General features: G+C 53.0%; 1 protein-coding gene across 1 annotated transcript in view; it reads left to right on the forward strand.

The window, feature by feature from the left end:
• The window catches only part of LOC140076266 (guanylate-binding protein 1-like), an 87,201-nt gene that overhangs the window by 15,378 nt on the left and 53,620 nt on the right, over positions 1-18,203 (forward strand). Inside the window, exons 2-3 of the mRNA XM_072122815.1 lie at positions 4,650-4,852; positions 5,904-6,031. Of these exons, the coding sequence (XP_071978916.1) occupies positions 4,678-4,852; positions 5,904-6,031 (303 nt within the window). The 5' untranslated portion in view covers positions 4,650-4,677. The remainder of the gene's footprint in view (positions 1-4,649; positions 4,853-5,903; positions 6,032-18,203) is intronic.

The raw sequence follows: 18,203 nt of genomic DNA on the forward strand, positions 1-18,203 counted from the left end.
TGTCTATTCTAGACCTGCAGCTACCCCTATAATAGGTGAACCCCGTGTGGCCTGGGGTGTGCCGGATGTGGACATCCACCAGGCGAGCCTCACTAGCTATGCTATTAAATGCTACGCTATCATAAGTCAGCGTGTCTATGGAACCTCCCCTATCTTGGAGCCTTGTGACAGCATTAAAGTCTCCTCCAAAGACCACCTGCCGACTTGTAAAAAGGTAGGGCTTGATCCTCATAAAGAGACACTTTCTACTCCAGCAAGACTGGGGACCATAGATATTAATAAGACGAAGTTCTTGTCCCTTCATGAGGACATCCAGGATCAGGCACCTCCCCATTTCTAACTCAATAACCCGTCGGCATTCTACCGGTGCGGTAAAAAGTACCGCCACTCCGCTATACGGCTCGGCCGCAAGAGACCAATAGGAAGGCCCGTGTCTCCATTCACTCTTAGCTTTATACACGGCCGCCAAATCTGGCAGCCTGGTCTCCTGCATAAATAAAATGTCGGCTTCAACGCGGCCGAGGAAATCAAAGGCCGCAAATCTAGCCGCATCAGACTTAATGCTGGCGACATTAATGGACGCCAACGTCAACGGAGTGGGTGCCGCCATCAAGAGTGATTGAGTTAGACGGCTTTCTTTTTCCCACCCCCCTCCTTACCACCGTCTTACGAGGAGCAACCTCTACGCTTTAGGGAGACAGACATATCCATTGCCCCCTTGGTCACCACACCGTCAGACTCATCGTCCCCATCAGCAGACTCTGGGCCAGTTTCCCCCCTCGAGGACCTTTCATCCTCCGAGGAGGGAGACTCGGTGCCCCGCACAGGACCTACCGCCACTGACTCCAGATCCTTACCCCCTACCTCCTCTTCCGAAGAGGAGATATCCTTGAGGGCTTGGAAACGGTTTGAGAGAACAATCAAAGGGGAGATGGTTTGGCCTTCCTTTGAAGCGGCTGCAGCTTTTACAGTTTTGCGTTTTTTCTTTTTGGCACCCTTCTTACGTTTTTCATTTAGCCACCTCCTATTGTCCTCATCCATACTCTCATAAAGAGAGGAACCAGTGGTGATGGCCTCTTCCTCTTTCTCCAGCCTCCTGACCTCTTCCTCCAAGTCCTGTTCCCCCAGGGCCTCAGCTGCGGCCGCACTTGTCTCAGGAACAGGGCTATGGCTCACCCCAGCAGCCTGGGGCTCCCCAAGCTCTCTGCTCCTTCGACGGCCTTCAAGTCGCCTCAACTTAGAAGGCGGCATGGTTTTGCCTTTCTTCCTTGGCCCCTCTGCCCCTTCAGCCCTAGCAGAACCCTCCACAGCAGGAGCAACACCTCGGCTCTCTCCCACTGGGGCTCCGACTATATTGGGAAAGGAGCGAGGGCAGCGACTGAACGGGTGACCAAGCTCACCACACAGATGACACCTGATCTGCTCACAGTTTGCGGCAAGATGACCAACCCCACCGCACAATGCGCACTTCTGCACATGGCAGTTGGCGCTAAAGTGCGTGGGATCACCGCATCTGTGGCAGACCTTTGGCTGCCCCTGGTAAAAGATCAGGATTCTGTCCCTCCCCAAGAAAGCTGAGGAGGGAATGTGGGTGACTGTGCCTCCTGAACGCCTCAACTTAACCATGAAGGTCCAGGCTCCTGACCAGATGCCAAACTCATCCAAGTTCTTTTTAGGAACTGCCACCACTTCGCCATACCTGTTCAACCAGGTCATAATATCCATGCATGAAAGTGACTCATTACATGTTAAAACGGTCACTCTCTTGACCTCATTTTGACAGGACACCGCTTGCACAGCGAAATCCCGCCAGCCGGGCTCATTGCGCTTAAGCTCATAATTCGACCAAAAGAGCTCAAGGCCCTCCGGCCGAACAAAGCTGATGTTAAAAATGGGGGTGCCATAGGGATGTATCAAGGCAAAGATGTCAACTGCCTTGAAGTTCATCTTCAGAAGGAGCTCTACTACTTTTGCCCTTGGAGGGCACGCATCACTGCCTCTCCAGCGAAGACGAACCACATTCCTACGAGTCCCCACTGGCCCGGCTGTCGGGAGAGACCACACAGTGTCTCCCCCTCTTTCCTCTCGGAAGGCTGACAGGCCAAACCTGTCTATCCAGAAGGATAAATCAACCTCCTGGAGGGCCTCCAGGAGGCGCCGTTGCAACATGCCGTCCCCAAAGTCTGGTGATGGGGAGAATACACCAGCAGCCCCAGCAGTGACACTCGCATAACTGCGCGCCTGAGATGCCGCCACCGGGGGGGCAGATGGACCAGCCCCCACTGACCCTACAGACCCACCACCTACAACAACATTACCACTACCACCACCATTCACACCACTATTCACACTACAAGATGGTACACTAGCTTCCACACACACAGTGGCTGGACCAGCTGCAGTCTTTGCCGCAGGGGATAGGACCATCTCCCCAGGACAGGCGGCCGACCCCTGGCTTGAGACAGTCCCATCCAGTCCAGCGTCCTTTTTTTCTCCTCCAGGAGGATCGGGTCCCTTTGCCCCAACTGCCCCATCACACAGCGGCAACCGCTTAGCAGCTGCCACAGGTTCCAGGGCAGCCGGAGCACTCACAGCGGGCTCTAGTGCCAGGCCGCCCCCCCTCTCACTGAGGGACGGACCTGAACACCAGAACCAGAACATGCCTTGCCTGCCACCGGGCCGCCCTCACTGTTCGGCCTCATTGCCAATGTCTGCCCCACGCCACCTTTGCTACCACAAGCAGAGATGACGTCCGTTGCCATTAGCGATGCCACAGGTTTTATCTTCCCACTCCCTTGCTCAGGGTCCACAACAGAACTCGAGCTGGGGCGGGAAGTGGGACTCGCACAACGGGCTTTCCCTGCCGCTGGCGGGGGGTGCACAGGGTGGGGTACATATACAAGTCTCACCTCCTCTCTGGCCGAGATCTTCTTAGCCTTGGTCTTTATTTTCATCTCCGGTCCCAGATCATCACCAAACGCCATGTTCTCCATATGGACCGGAGACTCGAGGAGGCAAATCTGCGCCATAAGCCTCCCACCCTGGCCGCTGGTGTCATCTTCCCCCTCACCAGCAGAGCTGGAGTCTGATGGTAGAGCCACCTGCTCTGCAGAGGGCCCGCTGTACGGAGTCTGCTGATGTTGCTGCAGACTATCAGATGGACACTGCTGATGTTCTGGTGCAGTCTCTTCCACCTCCTCCTCATCCATCTGCGACTGGAGGCCCCTCAGTCTCTGGGTTTTCTCCTCCTCCATGGCCCAGAACCGGTCATCATTCTCTAGCTTCACTCTGAAGGGGCCGCTGTGCTGCAGGATGATGGTCTTCCTTCCCTCCAGAGAGTTGATGTTATTTCTCAGCCGCTTTACAATCTCCGCTAGCTCCACCTTGCTGGTCCTGGTCGCAGTCGCCATCTTGGCCCGGGTCTCTCGCAGCTCCTCCCGGAGCCGCCACAAGGTCTTACTGGCTTCCTCATACTCACGGAGGTTCTCCACAATGCGGGTGCTGTAGGTGACATCAGGCTCCCGGGCCTTGCGCACCCACCAATCCTGGTCACCCCCGTGAGTACTTAGCTGTGAGGCTGCTCCAGAAGGAGCGATGCAGGATGTTTCCACCTCACCTCCACCTGGGGCCTTTCGGCGTCCTCTGCTCTCTGGCTGCGACCCGCGTGGAGCTGCACTGCTGCGACTCCGCTCCGATCTCCGCACCGCTGGCTTGGCCGGTTGCTGCGTCTCTCCAGCTCCCGCCGGCCTAGTCCAGGAACTGGAGGCCTTGGACTGGCATCCGCTGCTCATTCCCAGGACCTGCACTCTCCCTGGGGAGAAAATACAGGCCCTGGCTGGTCTGGGTTCTGCTGGATCTCACAAACACAGAGCACCTGAGCTTCAAACAGGACCACACCCACACGCTGACCACTTCCTTCTCCTGTATAGGTGGACAGTGCACAGTACTACTTGTCCTGTATATATACAGTGCACAGTACTACTTCTCCTGTATATATACAGTGCACAGTACTACTTCTCCTGTATATATACAGTGCACAGTACTACTTCTCCTGTATATATATACAGTGCACAGTACTACTTCTCCTGTATATATGTACAGTGCACAGTACTACTTCTCCTGTATATATGGGCAGTGCACAGCACTACTTCTCCTGTATATATGTACAGTGCACAGTACTACTTCTCCTGTATATATGGGCAGTGCACAGTACTACTTCTCCTGTATATATGGGCAGTGCACATTACTACTTCTCCTGTATATATGGGCAGTGCACAGTACTACTTCTCCTGTATATATGGGCAGTGCACAGTACTACTTCTCCTGTATATATACAGTGCACAGTACTACTTCTCCTGTATATATACAGTGCACAGTACTACTTCTCCTGTATATATGGGCAGTGCACAGTACTACTTCTCATGTATTTATACAGTGCACAGTACTACTTCTCCTGTATATATGGGCAGTGCACAGTACTACTTCTCCTGTATATATGTACAGTGCACAGTACTACTTCTCCTGTATATATGGGCAGTGCACAGTACTACTTCTCCTGTATATATGGGCAGTGCACAGTACTACTTCTCTTCCCCTTTGTGGTGGGTCTGATTCTCTGGATCTTATTCCTGATGTTTTCCTTCTATCAGTTGCGTTTTGTTCCCGTTACATTTGGAGATGGATCTTCCCGTGTGTCTGATCGAGGGCAGAACAGATGGAAAACTTCAGGTTAATGCAGAAGCCATCGGGATCTTGTCCAGGATCCGGCAGCCGGTGGTGGTGGTGGCCATTGTGGGTCTCTATAGGACAGGGAAGTCCTACCTCATGAACAAGCTGGCCGGATCTCAGAAAGGTGAGACATCTGCCACATCCCCCACCGGGGCCTTTTCTTGGGGCCTGGAGGCAGCCGGGGCCCAGAATACCGGAGTGGCTGGCGGTTGTGGCACCCTGATGTCACAGTGCTTGGTATGGGGGACTGGAGGGCTGTCCTACGGCCTGGCAGCTCTCCAGCAGGTGGTGTGTGCAAGAAATATGGAGGGAGAGGCTGTGGTACTGGTTCCCCCTGGGGCAACCCCAAGTGTCTGTAGGATGAGCCCCTGGGTAATGGATGGGGAGCCCGTGGTTGTAACAGCCATATACAGGGATCAAACAGAGGCAATGTTGTGCAAATCAACTTACAGTTTTTTATTGAACAAAGGGCAACAGCCAAACACGATTAACAGCAGATTCTTTAGCTGGAAGAGTCTTGGAGAGTTGGTCCACAGGAAGGTTATATGCAGCCCGGTAGAAGCTTCAGGCTGGGCAGCTGCAGATGGAACTTAGTGGTGGAGCTCAGTTCTGGGTTTATGTCTCCAGACTTGCCCAAGGTGACCGGCAGAAGGCCTGAGGTACTTAAAGGTCCTGGAATTAGGACAGTGGCTGTGGAGACAGATCATGAGGTCTGGTCCTGTCTGCAGACTCTTATGCTCTGAACAGAGAGCTAGGACAGACCATGTGCTTCCGGCCAGCGGGGGTTTATATACTCACTGGTCAGGTGGTAGCATCTCTCCAATCACCTTCCAGCTTGCATTGCAAGAACATCATTGGATAATCACATATTAACAAATGTTAACTGTCGCCTTACCAGGCAGTAGCTACAACTGCTTATTACGCAATATTCAAAGTTCTAGAAACACCCAAGAGGGTTCATGACTCCCCACTAACAGCTGCTGACCCGGAGAGGGCGCTATTCACAACTACCAGCCTGCCCATGCATTGACAGTGGTGTTGCACATCTATAATATACAGAGGGAGCAGGTCCAGGGCCGTCATGTATCACATTATACAATACAATAAAACTTTATTGATCCTTGTGGATATATTATGATATTATATAAGCTCAGTTTTGCTACATTATGTTACAGGTTTTGCTGTTGGCTCAACAGTACAAGCTCAGACCAGGGGCATCTGGATGCGATGTCTTCCTCATCCTACCAAGGAGGGTCTCACTCTGGTCCTGCTGGACACAGAAGGTCTGGGAGATGTGGAGAAGGTCAGTTAATAAAAGGAGAGGTGACATTTTTTGCAGCACGGCCAAAATGAGGGGGGGGGGGGGGGGAGCTTCACACCCTCGTCTGAAAAAAGAGCAGGAATAGGACCTTATCTATATCTCGTAGCTCGATCAGTTATTGTGAGACACATTGGCCTCGTCTAATAGAAGCCACAGTAGCTGATATAGTCACTGCACCTCTGCTGCCGCCACGTGTGTGCCGATGCGATGATGATGCTCTACGTCCTATTGCACCAGGTCACATACAGGTTCTGACCTTTGGCCTGAGCACTATGTGTTCCTGCACGGATGGATGTGAGGACATCAACATCTCCTCTAGCACTTTACTGAAAACTACTTTACTGAAAGAGATGGTGAGTAGAGGAACAGAGAAATATTGGCAAAATTAAGAGTCATACTTGTTTTTGTGCTCAGTTTCCAGATGTAGCCCATAGAGCAGTACATCGATAGCACAAAGCTCAGCACATTGATAGCCCTTAGATGAGGAAAACATTAGACCATAAGCCAAGCCATCGCATTGATAGCCTATAGCCCAGCACAGGAAAAGCCCAAAGACCAACACATTGACAGCCTGTAGATCACTAAAATTGACCAATGGCCAGCACATCGACAGCTAACATACCAGTACATTGATAGCCCATAGACCAGCATATCGACAGCCCATATACCAGCACATTGATAGCCCATAGGCCAGCACATCAATAAGCCAGTGTCACGGGTGCTCCCGCGATCCCTGTCACGGATCGCGGGTGCATCCGTGCTCCTGCATGTGCCCCCGCTGCTGCCCGGTGTCTCTTACCTCTCCCGGCTCCTGCGCTTCCTCGGACTGCCGTGCGCGCGCGTCCCCGCCTCCTAGGGCGCGCGCGCGGCTCCGGCCGAAAATTTAAAGGGCCAGCGCACCGCTAATTGGTGCACTGGCTGAACACCTCACCTTTAAGAATCTGCCTCTTCCTGTGTTCCTTGCCGGATCTTTGTGCCTCATAGCCTTAGAGAAAGCTTACTAGCGATTATTCCTGCGTTCCTGTGTATTCCTGCGTTCCTGTGTATTCCTGCGTTCCTGTGTATTCCTGTGTGTTCCCGCTCCTGAGTCCTGTGTTGCCGTGTTACCTGAGTTCCTCCGTGTTGCTGTGTTCCGTGTGCCTGTGTTCCCGTTCCCACCCGCCTGGACCTCCTGTTGCTGACCCCGGACTTGGACCTGACCTTGCATCTCTGCCGCCTGCCCTGACCCTGTGCCTGGACCTGTCTACGAGATTGTCATCCGCTAAGGTACCTCGACCTCGGCTGCCACCGTGGGCTAGTCACACCTGGGAACGACCTAGTGGTATCCTGCCGCAGCAAGTCCAACCCGCTTTGCGGCGGGCTCTGGTGAATACCAGGTGCCGCTAGGCTCCGGTTCCGGGTGTTGGCTAGTTACATCTCCCGCGGTGGTCCAGAGGATCCACTGATCCTAACAGTAAGATCCGGCCATGGATCCCGCCGAGGCTTCTTCTCCCAGTCAGCCTGATCTCGCCACCATCGTGATCCATCAGTCCCGGCAGATTGCAGCACAGCGGAATCAGCTAGAGCAAGTCACCGCCATGCTACAACAACTACTTGCTACCCAACATCAGCAACAGTCTCCAGAAGCGGCCGCTGCGACCCCTGCTTCCCCGGCTTATCATCCTGCTGCTGAACCCAGGCTACGCCTCTCTTTGCCCGGCAAGTATGATGGAGATCCTAAGATGTGCAGGGGCTTCATCACCCAGTGCTCCTTGCACATAGAACTCATGCCGTTGCAATTTGCCACAGAGCGGTCCAAGGTGGCATTTGTCCTCAGCCTTCTTTCTGGGAAAGCCCTGGCCTGGGCTACTCCGCTTTGGGACAGAGATGACCCGGTTGTGTCTAGCCTCACTGCGTTTCTGTCAGAGTTCCGGTCTGTCTTCGAGGAACCAGCACGAGCCTCCTCTGCAGAGTCTGCATTGTTGAACTTGCGTCAGGGCAACTCATCGGTGGGAGAGTACGCAGTTCAATTCCGCACCCTGGCTTCAGAACTGGCTTGGAACGATGCAGCCCTCATCGCTACATTTAAGAAAGGGCTCTCTGCGCAGGTCAAGGACGCACTGGCAGCTCGGGATCTTCCATCTACTCTGAGTGACCTCATCACCTTGGCCACTCGAATTGATGTCCGGTTTAAGGAGCGAGCTGAGGAACTACGATCTGAGTATCCCCAAGGCCGTGTTAGACGCATCCCTCGCCTGGCGCCAGTCTTCCAAAGGCCGCTCCAGGTCCCGCCTGAATCTTCTGTTGAGGAACCCATGCAGGTTGACCGAACCCGGCTCACTCTACAAGAGCGTTCCAGACGACGTCAGGAGAACTTGTGCATGTATTGTGCCAGCCCACAGCACTTCGTCGGGGCTTGCCCTGTACGTCCCCAACGCCCGGGAAACGCCAGCACCTAGGCTTCTCAGGAGAAGCGTCCCTAGGTGTGAATAAAGCTTCTCCACGCTTGATTCTCCCTGTACTCCTCAGCATTGGCACCGGCACTCCGGTCCAGGTTTCTGCTTTCCTGGATTCGGGCTCCACAGCGAACTTTGTAGATGCTGCACTGGTCGCCCTGCATCACTTCCCGGTGGTTCGTCTTGAGAAGCCCTTGTCCATTGCCTCAGTCAGTGGCCAGATTCTCTCCGTGCCTATCTGGTTTCGCACTGAACCCCTGCTCCTTCAAGTTGGTGCATTGCATAAAGAGAGACTCTCCTTTTTTGTGCTGCCACAGTGCACTTCCACTCTCCTGCTGGGTCTCCCCTGGTTGCAGCATCATGCCCCTGTTCTGGACTGGTCTTCTGGAGAGATTCTCCGTTGGGGTCCGGATTGCCCCTCACGCTGCATGACGGTTCCACATCCGCTTCCTGTCAGGACTGCTACCTTGTCTCCCAAGCCCCTGGAGGGACTTCCAGCTCCGTACCGGGACTTTGCAGACGTGTTTTCTAAAAAACAAGCCGAGATCCTTCCTCCACATCGTCCCTATGATTGCCCCATTGATCTGCTGCCTGGATCTTCTCCACCACGGGGTCGTGTGTATCCGCTCTCGGTTCCTGAGACTGCCGCTATGTCGGAATATGTTAAAGAAAATCTGCAAAGAGGTTTCATCCGCAAATCCTCCTCACCAGCTGGCGCTGGTTTCTTTTTTGTCACAAAGAAAGATGGCTCTCTCCGCCCCTGTATAGACTATCGCGGTCTTAACAAGGTCACCGTTAAGAACCGCTATCCTTTGCCGCTTATCACGGAGCTATTTGATCGTCTGCGGGGTGCAAGAATTTTTTCCAAATTGGATCTTCGTGGGGCCTACAACCTTATCCGCATCAGGAAGGGTGACGAGTGGAAGACCGCCTTTAACACCCGTGATGGGCATTTTGAATATCTAGTTATGCCCTTCGGACTTTGTAATGCACCAGCAGTTTTCCAGGAGTTTGTAAATGATATTTTCCGGGACTTATTGTACAGTTGTGTCGTGGTGTACCTGGACGACATCCTTGTGTATTCTGCCAATCTGGAGTCCCACCAGTCTCATGTACGGGAGGTTCTCAGCCCCCTCAGGACAAACCACCTCTATGCCAAGCTGGAGAAGTGCCACTTTCATCAGAGGAGCCTTCCATTCCTCGGCTACATAATTTCTGATAGGGGTTTGCAAATGGATCCTGCCAAGTTATCTGCGGTTCTTCAGTGGCCACGCCCAGTGGGACTGCGAGCTATACAAAGATTTCTGGGCTTTGCTAATTATTATAGGCAATTTATCCCACACTTCTCATCTCTGGTCGTGCCGATGGTGGCGCTTACGAAAAAAGGTGCTAATCCCCGTGTCTGGCCACCAGCAGCAGAAGAAGCCTTCACGAAATTAAAAACTGCTTTTTCCTCCACTTCAGTCCTTACCCGACCGGATACTGAAAAGCCGTTCCTGGTGGAGGTTGATGCCTCCTCCGTGGGTGCTGGGGCAGTCCTTACCCAGAAGGGTCCCAGGGGACGAACACTCACTTGTGGTTTCTTCTCCAAAACCTTCTCCTCCGCGGAGAGAAATTATTCCATTGGAGATCGGGAGCTTCTAGCCATCAAGCTGGCTTTGGAAGAGTGGCGTCATCTGCTGGAGGGAGCCCGATTTCCAGTCAGCATTTTCACGGACCACAAAAACCTTCAGTACCTTCAGACGGCTCAGCGTTTGAATCCTCGTCAAGCCCGGTGGTCCCTCTTCTTTTCTCGCTTTGACTTCCGAATCCATTTTCGCCCTGCAGAGAAAAATATCAAGGCTGACGCCTTGTCCCGTGCTTCTGATGTTATGGGGGAGGACTCTGCTCCTAGGCATATTGTTCCTCCACAGAGACTTGTGCTTGCCGCGCCGGTGGACCTCCGGCAGCTGCCTCCCGGCAAGACTTATGTGCGACCTGGTCTCCGAAAGAGGATTCTGACCTGGGGACATTCTTCTCGTGTGGCTGGGCACCCTGGGGTGCAGCGCTCTGTGGCCTTAATTTCCCGATTCTACTGGTGGCCTGATTTGGTCAAGGACGTTCGGGATTTTGTGGGTTCCTGTGCCTCTTGTGCCCGCAACAAGCCTTCACGACTTAAACCTGCTGGTCTTCTGTTGCCGTTACCCGTGCCTACCAGCCCATGGTCTCATGTGGCTATGGACTTTGTTACGGATCTACCGCCATCTTCTGGCAACACCGTTATCTGGGTGGTGACTGACCGCTTTTCGAAGATGTCTCACTTTGTCCCTCTACCAGGTTTGCCTTCTGCTCCACGTCTCGCCAGCCTCTTCTTCCAGCATATTTTCCGGCTTCATGGTCTCCCTCAGCACATCGTCTCAGATCGAGGAGTTCAGTTTGTGTTCAAATTCTGGAGATCTTTGTGCAACCAGTTGCAGGTGAACTTGGACTTCTCTTCTGCCTATCACCCACAGACTAACGGCCAAGTGGAGAGGGTGAATCAGACTCTAGGTTGCTATCTCCGCCATTTCGTCTCTGCCCGACAGGACGACTGGGTATCTCTTCTACCATGGGCGGAGTTCCCTTACAATTCCTTGGACTCCACTTCTGCCGGTTCTGCTCCCTTTTTTATTAACTATGGACTGCATCCTCGGCCTCCTCTTCCGTTACCTACGTCTGCAGATGTTCCTGCTGTGGAGGACCTGGTACGTGATCTGAAAGCCATCTGGGAGCAAGTCCACACCTCATTGTTCCGAGCTACAGCCCAGACCAAGCGTCAAGCAGACAAAAGACGCCGACCATTCCCTGTTTTAGCTCCTGGTGACAAGGTTTGGCTGTCCGCCAAGTATGTTCGGCTGAAGATCCCGAGCTATAAATTGGGACCTCGGTTCTTGGGTCCATTTGAAATTCTCGGCCGCATCAACCCGGTGGCTTACAAGTTGCGTCTGCCTCCCAGCATGCGCATTCCTAATTCTTTCCACGTTTCTCTCCTTAAGCCAGTTATCTTCAACCGCTTCAACCGACAAATTACTCCTCCTCCGGCACCACAAGCTGATTCCACCGATGTCTTCGAGGTGAAAGAGATCCTGGATACTAAGACTGTGAGAGGTAGACGGTTGTTTCTGGTAGACTGGAAAGGATTTGGTCCTGAGGAGAGATCCTGGGAGCCAGAGGATAACATCCTGGACAAGAGCCTGCTCCAACGTTTTCTCAGGCCCAAGAAGAGAGGGAGGCTGAAGGGGGGGGGGGGGTACTGTCACGGGCGCTCCCGCGATCCCTGTCACGGATCGCGGGCGCGTCCGTGCTCCGGCATGTGTCCCCGCTGCTGCCCGGTGTCTCTTACCTCTCCCGGCTCCTGCGCTTCCTCGGACTGCCGTGCGCGCGCGCGGCTCCGGCCGAAAATTTAAAGGGCCAGCGCACCGCTAATTGGTGCACTGGCTGAACACCTCACCTTTAAGAATCTGCCTCTTCCTGTGTTCCTTGCCGGATCTTTGTGCCTCATAGCCTTAGAGAAAGCTTACTAGCGATTATTCCTGCGTTCCTGTGTATTCCTGCGTTCTTGTGTATTCCTGCGTTCCTGTGTATTCCTGTGTGTTCCCGCTCCTGAGTCCTGTGTTGCCGTGTTACCTGAGTTCCTCCGTGTTGCTGTGTTCCGTGTGCCTGTGTTCCCGTTCCCACCCGCCTGGACCTCCTGTTGCTGACCCCGGACTTGGACCTGACGTTGCATCTCTGCCGCCTGCCCTGACCCTGTGCCTGGACCTGTCTACGAGATTGTCATCCGCTAAAGTACCTCGACCTCGGCTGCCACCGTGGGCTAGTCACACCTGGGAACGACCTAGTGGTATCCTGCCGCAGCAAGTCCAACCTGCTTTGCGGCGGGCTCCGGTGAATACCAGGTGCCGCTAGGCTCCGGTTCCGGGTGTTGGCTAGTTACATCTCCCGCGGTGGTCCAGAGGATCCACTGATCCTAACAGCCAGATCTTATTGATAACCTGTATGAAAGGAAAACTATAGCCCAAAGACACAAAGGCAAATTCATAGCCCATAGACCAGCACATCGACAGCCCATAGACCAGCACATCAACAGCATATAGACCAACACATCGACAGCCCATAGACCAGCGCATCGACAGCCCATAGACCAACACATCGACAGTCAACAGACTAACACATCAACAGCCCATAGACCAAAACATCGACAGCCCATAGACCGGCACACCGACAGCTCATAGACCAACACATGGACAGTCAACAGACTAACACATCGACAGCCCATAGACCAGCACATCGACAGCCCATAGACCAACACATCGACAGTCAACAGACTAACACATCGACAGCTCATAGACCAACACATCGACAGCCCATAGACCGGCACACCGACAGCTCATAGACCAACACATGGACAGTCAACAGACTAACACATCGACAGCCCATAGACCAGCACATCGACAGCCCATAGACCAACACATCGACAGTCAACAGACTAACACATCGACAGCTCATAGACCAACACATCGACAGCCCATAGATCAGCGCAATGACAGCCCATAGACCAGCACATCGACAGCCCATAGACCAGCACATCGACAGCCCATAGACCAACGCATCGACAGTCAACAGACTAACACATCGACAGCCCATTGACCAGCGCATCAACAGCCCATAGACCAGCGCATCAACAGCCCATAGACCAGCACATCGACAGCCCATAGACCAGCACATCGACAGCCCATAGACCAGCGCATCAACAGCCCATAGACCAACGCATCGACAGTCAACAGACTAACACATCGACAGCCCATAGACCAGCACATCGACAGCCCACAGACCAACACATCGACAGCCCATAGACCAGCACATCGACAGCCCATAGACCAACACATCGACAGTCAACAGACTAACACATCGACAGCTCAAAGAGCAACACATTGACAGCCCATACACCAACACATTGACAGCCCATAAAGCAGCACAACAACAGCCCATAGACCAACACATCGACAGCCCATAGACCAGCACATCGACAGCCCATAGACCAGCACATCGACAGCCCATAGACCAGCACATCGACAGCCCATAACCAGCACATCAATAGCCCATAGACCAGCACATCGACAGCCCATAGACTAGCACATCGACAGCCCATAGATCGGCACATCGACAGCCCATAGACAAGCCCACCAACAGCCCATAGACCAACACATTCAAAGGCCATAGACAAGCACATCGACAGCCCATAGACCGGCACATCGACAGCCCATAGACCAGTACATCGACAGCACATAGACCAGCACATCGACAGCCCGTAGACTAGCACATCGACAGCCCGTGGACTAGCACATCGACAGCCCGTAGACCAGCACATCGACAGCCCATAGACCAGCACATCGACAGCCCATAGACCAGCACATCGACAGCCCATAGACCAGCACATCGACAGCCCATAGACCAGCACATCAATAGCCCATAGACCAGCACATCGACAGCCCATAGACCAGCACATCGACAGCCCATAGACCACTACATCAACAGCCCATAGACCGGCACATCAACAGCCCATAGACCAACCCATCAACAGCCCATAGACCAACCCATCAACAGCCCATAGACCAGCCCATCAACAGCCCATAGACCAGCCCATCAATAGCCCATAGACCAACCCATCAACAGCCCATAGACCGGCACATCTACAGCCCATAGACCAGCGCATCAATAGCCCATAGAGTGGCACATCAGCAGCCCATAGACCAGCACATCAATAGCCCATAGACCAGCCCATCAACAGCCCATAGACCGGCAAATCAATAGCCCATAGACCAGCACATCAACAGCCCATAAACCGGCACATCAATAGTCCATAGACCGGCACTTCAATAGCCCATAGACAGGCACATCGATAGCCCATAGACCAGCACATCAATAGCCCATAGACCAGCACATCTACAGCCCATAGACCAGGACATCGACAGCCCATAGACTAGCACATCGACAACCCATAGACCAACACATGGACAGTCAACAGACTAACACATCGACAGCCCATAGACCAGCGCATCAACAGCCCGTAGACCAGCGCATCGACAGCCCATAGACTAACACATCGACAGCCCATACACCAGCACATCGACAGCCCATAGACCAGCATATCGACAGCCCATACACCAGCACATTAATAGCCAATAGGCCAGCACATCAATAAGCCATATCTCATTGATAACTTGTATGAAAGGAAAACTATAGCCCAAAGACACAAAGGCACATTCATAGACCATAGACCAGCACATCGACAGCCCATAGACCAGCACATGGACAGCCCATAGACCAGCACATCGACAGCCCATAGACCAGCACATCGACAGCCCATAGACCAGCACATCGAGAGCCCATAGACCAGCACATCGACAGCCCATAGACTAGCACATCGACAGCCCATAGATCGGCACATCGACAGCCCATAGACAAGCCCACCAACAGCCCATAGACTAACACATTCACAGCCCATAGACAAGCACATCGACAGCCCATAGACAAGCACATCGACAGCTCATAGACCAACACATCGACAGCCCATAGAGCAGAAATACAACAGCCCATAGACCTACACATCGACAGCCCATAGACCAGTACATCGACAGCACATAGACCAGCACATCGACAGCCCATAGACCAGCGCATCGACAGCCCATAGACTAACACAACGACAGCCCATAGAGCAGAACTACAACAGCCCATAGACCTACACATCGACAGCCCATAGACCAGTACATCGACAGCACATAGACCAGTACATCGACAGCACATAGACCAGCGCATCGACAGTCCATAGACTAACACATCTACAGCCCATACACCAGCACATCGACAGCCCATAGACCAGCATATCGACAGCCCATATACCAGCACATTAATAGCCAATAGGCCAGCACATCAAAAAGCCATATCTCATTGATAACTTGTATGAAAGGATAACTATAGCCCAAAGACACAAAGGCACATTCATAGACCATAGACCAGCACATCGACGGCCCATAGACCAGCACATCGACAGCCCATAGACCAGCACATCGACAGCCCATAGACTAGCACATCGACAGCCCATAGACCAGCACATCGACAGCCCATAGATCTGCACATCGACAGCCCATAGACAAGCCCACCAACAGCCCATTGACCAACACATTCACAGCCCATAGACAAACACATCGACAGCCCATAGACAGGCACATCGACAGCTCATAGACCAACACATCGACAGCCCATAGAGCAGAACTACAACAGCCCATAGACCTACACATCGACAGCCCATAGATTATTACATCGTCAGCACATAGACCAGCACATCGACAGCCCGTAGACTAGCACATCGACAGCCCTTGGACTAGCACATCGACAGCCCATAGACCGGCACATCGACAGCTCATAGACCAACACATCGACAGCCCATAGAGCAGAACTACAACAGCCCATAGACCTACACATCGACAGCCCATAGACCAGTACATCGACAGCACATAGACCAGCACATCGACAGCCCATAGACTAGCACATCGACAGCCCGTGGACTAGCACATCCACAGCCAGTAGACCAGCACATCGACAGCCCATAGACCAGCACATCGACAGCCCATAGACCAGCACATCGACTGCCCCTAGACGAGCACATCAATAGCCCATAGACCAGCACATCAATAGCCCATAGACCAGCACATCGACAGCCCATAGACCAGCACATCGACAGCCCATTGACCACTACATCAACAGCCCATAGACCGGCACATCAACAGCCCATAGACCAACCCATCAACAGCCCATAGACCAACCCATCAACAGCCCATAGACCAGCCCATCAACAGCCCATAGACCAGCCCATCAATAGTCCATAGACCAACCCATCAACAGCCCATAGACCGGCACATCAACAGCCCATAGACCAGCCCATCAATAGCCCATTGACCAACCCACCAACAGCCCATAGACCAGTCAATTAATAGCCCATAGACCAGCCCATTAATAGCCCATAGACCAACCCATCAACAGCCCATAGACCGGCACATCAACAGCCCATAGACCAGCACATCAATAGCCCATAGAGCGGCACATCAGCAGCCCATAGACCAGCACATCAATAGCCCATAGACCAGCCCATCAACAGCCCATAGACCGGCACATCAATAGCCCATAGACCAGCCCATCAATAGCCCATAGACCAACCAATCAACAGCCCATAGACTGGCACATCAACAGCCCATAGACCAGCCCATCAATCGCCCATAGACCACTACATCAACAGCCCATAGACCGGCACATCAACAGCCCATAGACCAACCCATCAACAGCCCATATAATTAAACCATCAACAGCCCATAGACCAGCCCATCAACAGCCCATAGACCAGCCCATCAATAGCCCATAGACCAACCCATCAACAGCCCATAGACCGGCACATCAACAGCCCATAGACCAGCCCATCAATAGCTTGTTGACCAACCCATCAACAGCCCATAGACCGGCACTTCAACAGCCCATAGACCAGCACATCAATAGCCCATAGAGCGGCACATCAGCAGCCCATAGACCAGCACATCAATAGCCCATAGACCAGCCCATCAACAGCCCATAGACCGGCACATCAATAGCCCATAGACCAGCACATCAACAGCCCATAAACCAGCACATCAATAGTCCATAGACCGGCACTTCAATAGCCCATAGACAGGCACATCGATAGCCCATAGACCAGCACATCAATAGCCCATAGACCAGCACATCTACAGCCCATAGACCAGGACATCGACAGCCCATAGACTACCACATCGACAGCCCATAGACCAGCGCATCAACAGCCCGTAGACCAGCGCATCGACAGCCCATAGACTAACACATCGACAGCCCATACACCAACACATTGACAGCCCATAGAGCAGCACAACAACAGCCCATAGACCAGCACATCGACAGCCCATAGACCAGCACATCGACAGCCCATAGACCAGCATATCGACAGCCCATATACCAGCACATTAATAGCCAATAAGCCAGCACATCAATAAGCCATATCTCATTGATAACTTGTATGATAGGAAAACTATAGCCCAAAGACACAAAGGCACATTCATAGACCATAGACCAGCACATCGACAGCCCATAGACCAGCACATCAATAGCCCATAGACCAGCACATCGACAACCCATAGACTAGCACATCGACAGCCCATAGATCGGCACATCGACAGCCCATAGACAAGCCCACCAACAGCCCATAGACCAACACATTCACAGCCCATAGACAAGAACATCGACAGCCCATAGACCAGTACATCGACAGCACATAGACCAGCACATCGACAGCCCGTAGACTAGCACATCGACAGCCCGTGGACTAGCACATCGACAGCCCATAGACCGGCACATCGACAGCTCATAGACCAACACATCGACAGCCCATAGAGCAGAACTACAACAGCCCATAGACCAGTACATCGACAGCACATAGACCAGCACATCGACAGCCCATAGACTAGCACATCGACAGCCCGTGGACTAGCACATCGACAGCCCGTAGACCAGCACATCGACAGCCCATAGACCAGCACATCGACAGCCCATAGACCAGCACATCGACAGCCCATAGACCAGAACATCAATATCCCATAGACCAGCACATCGACAGCCCATAGACCAACACATCGACAGCCCAT

The sequence above is a fragment of the Engystomops pustulosus genome, chromosome 8 (assembly GCF_040894005.1).
Source record: "Engystomops pustulosus chromosome 8, aEngPut4.maternal, whole genome shotgun sequence".
Classification (NCBI taxonomy): Eukaryota; Metazoa; Chordata; class Amphibia; order Anura; family Leptodactylidae; genus Engystomops; species Engystomops pustulosus.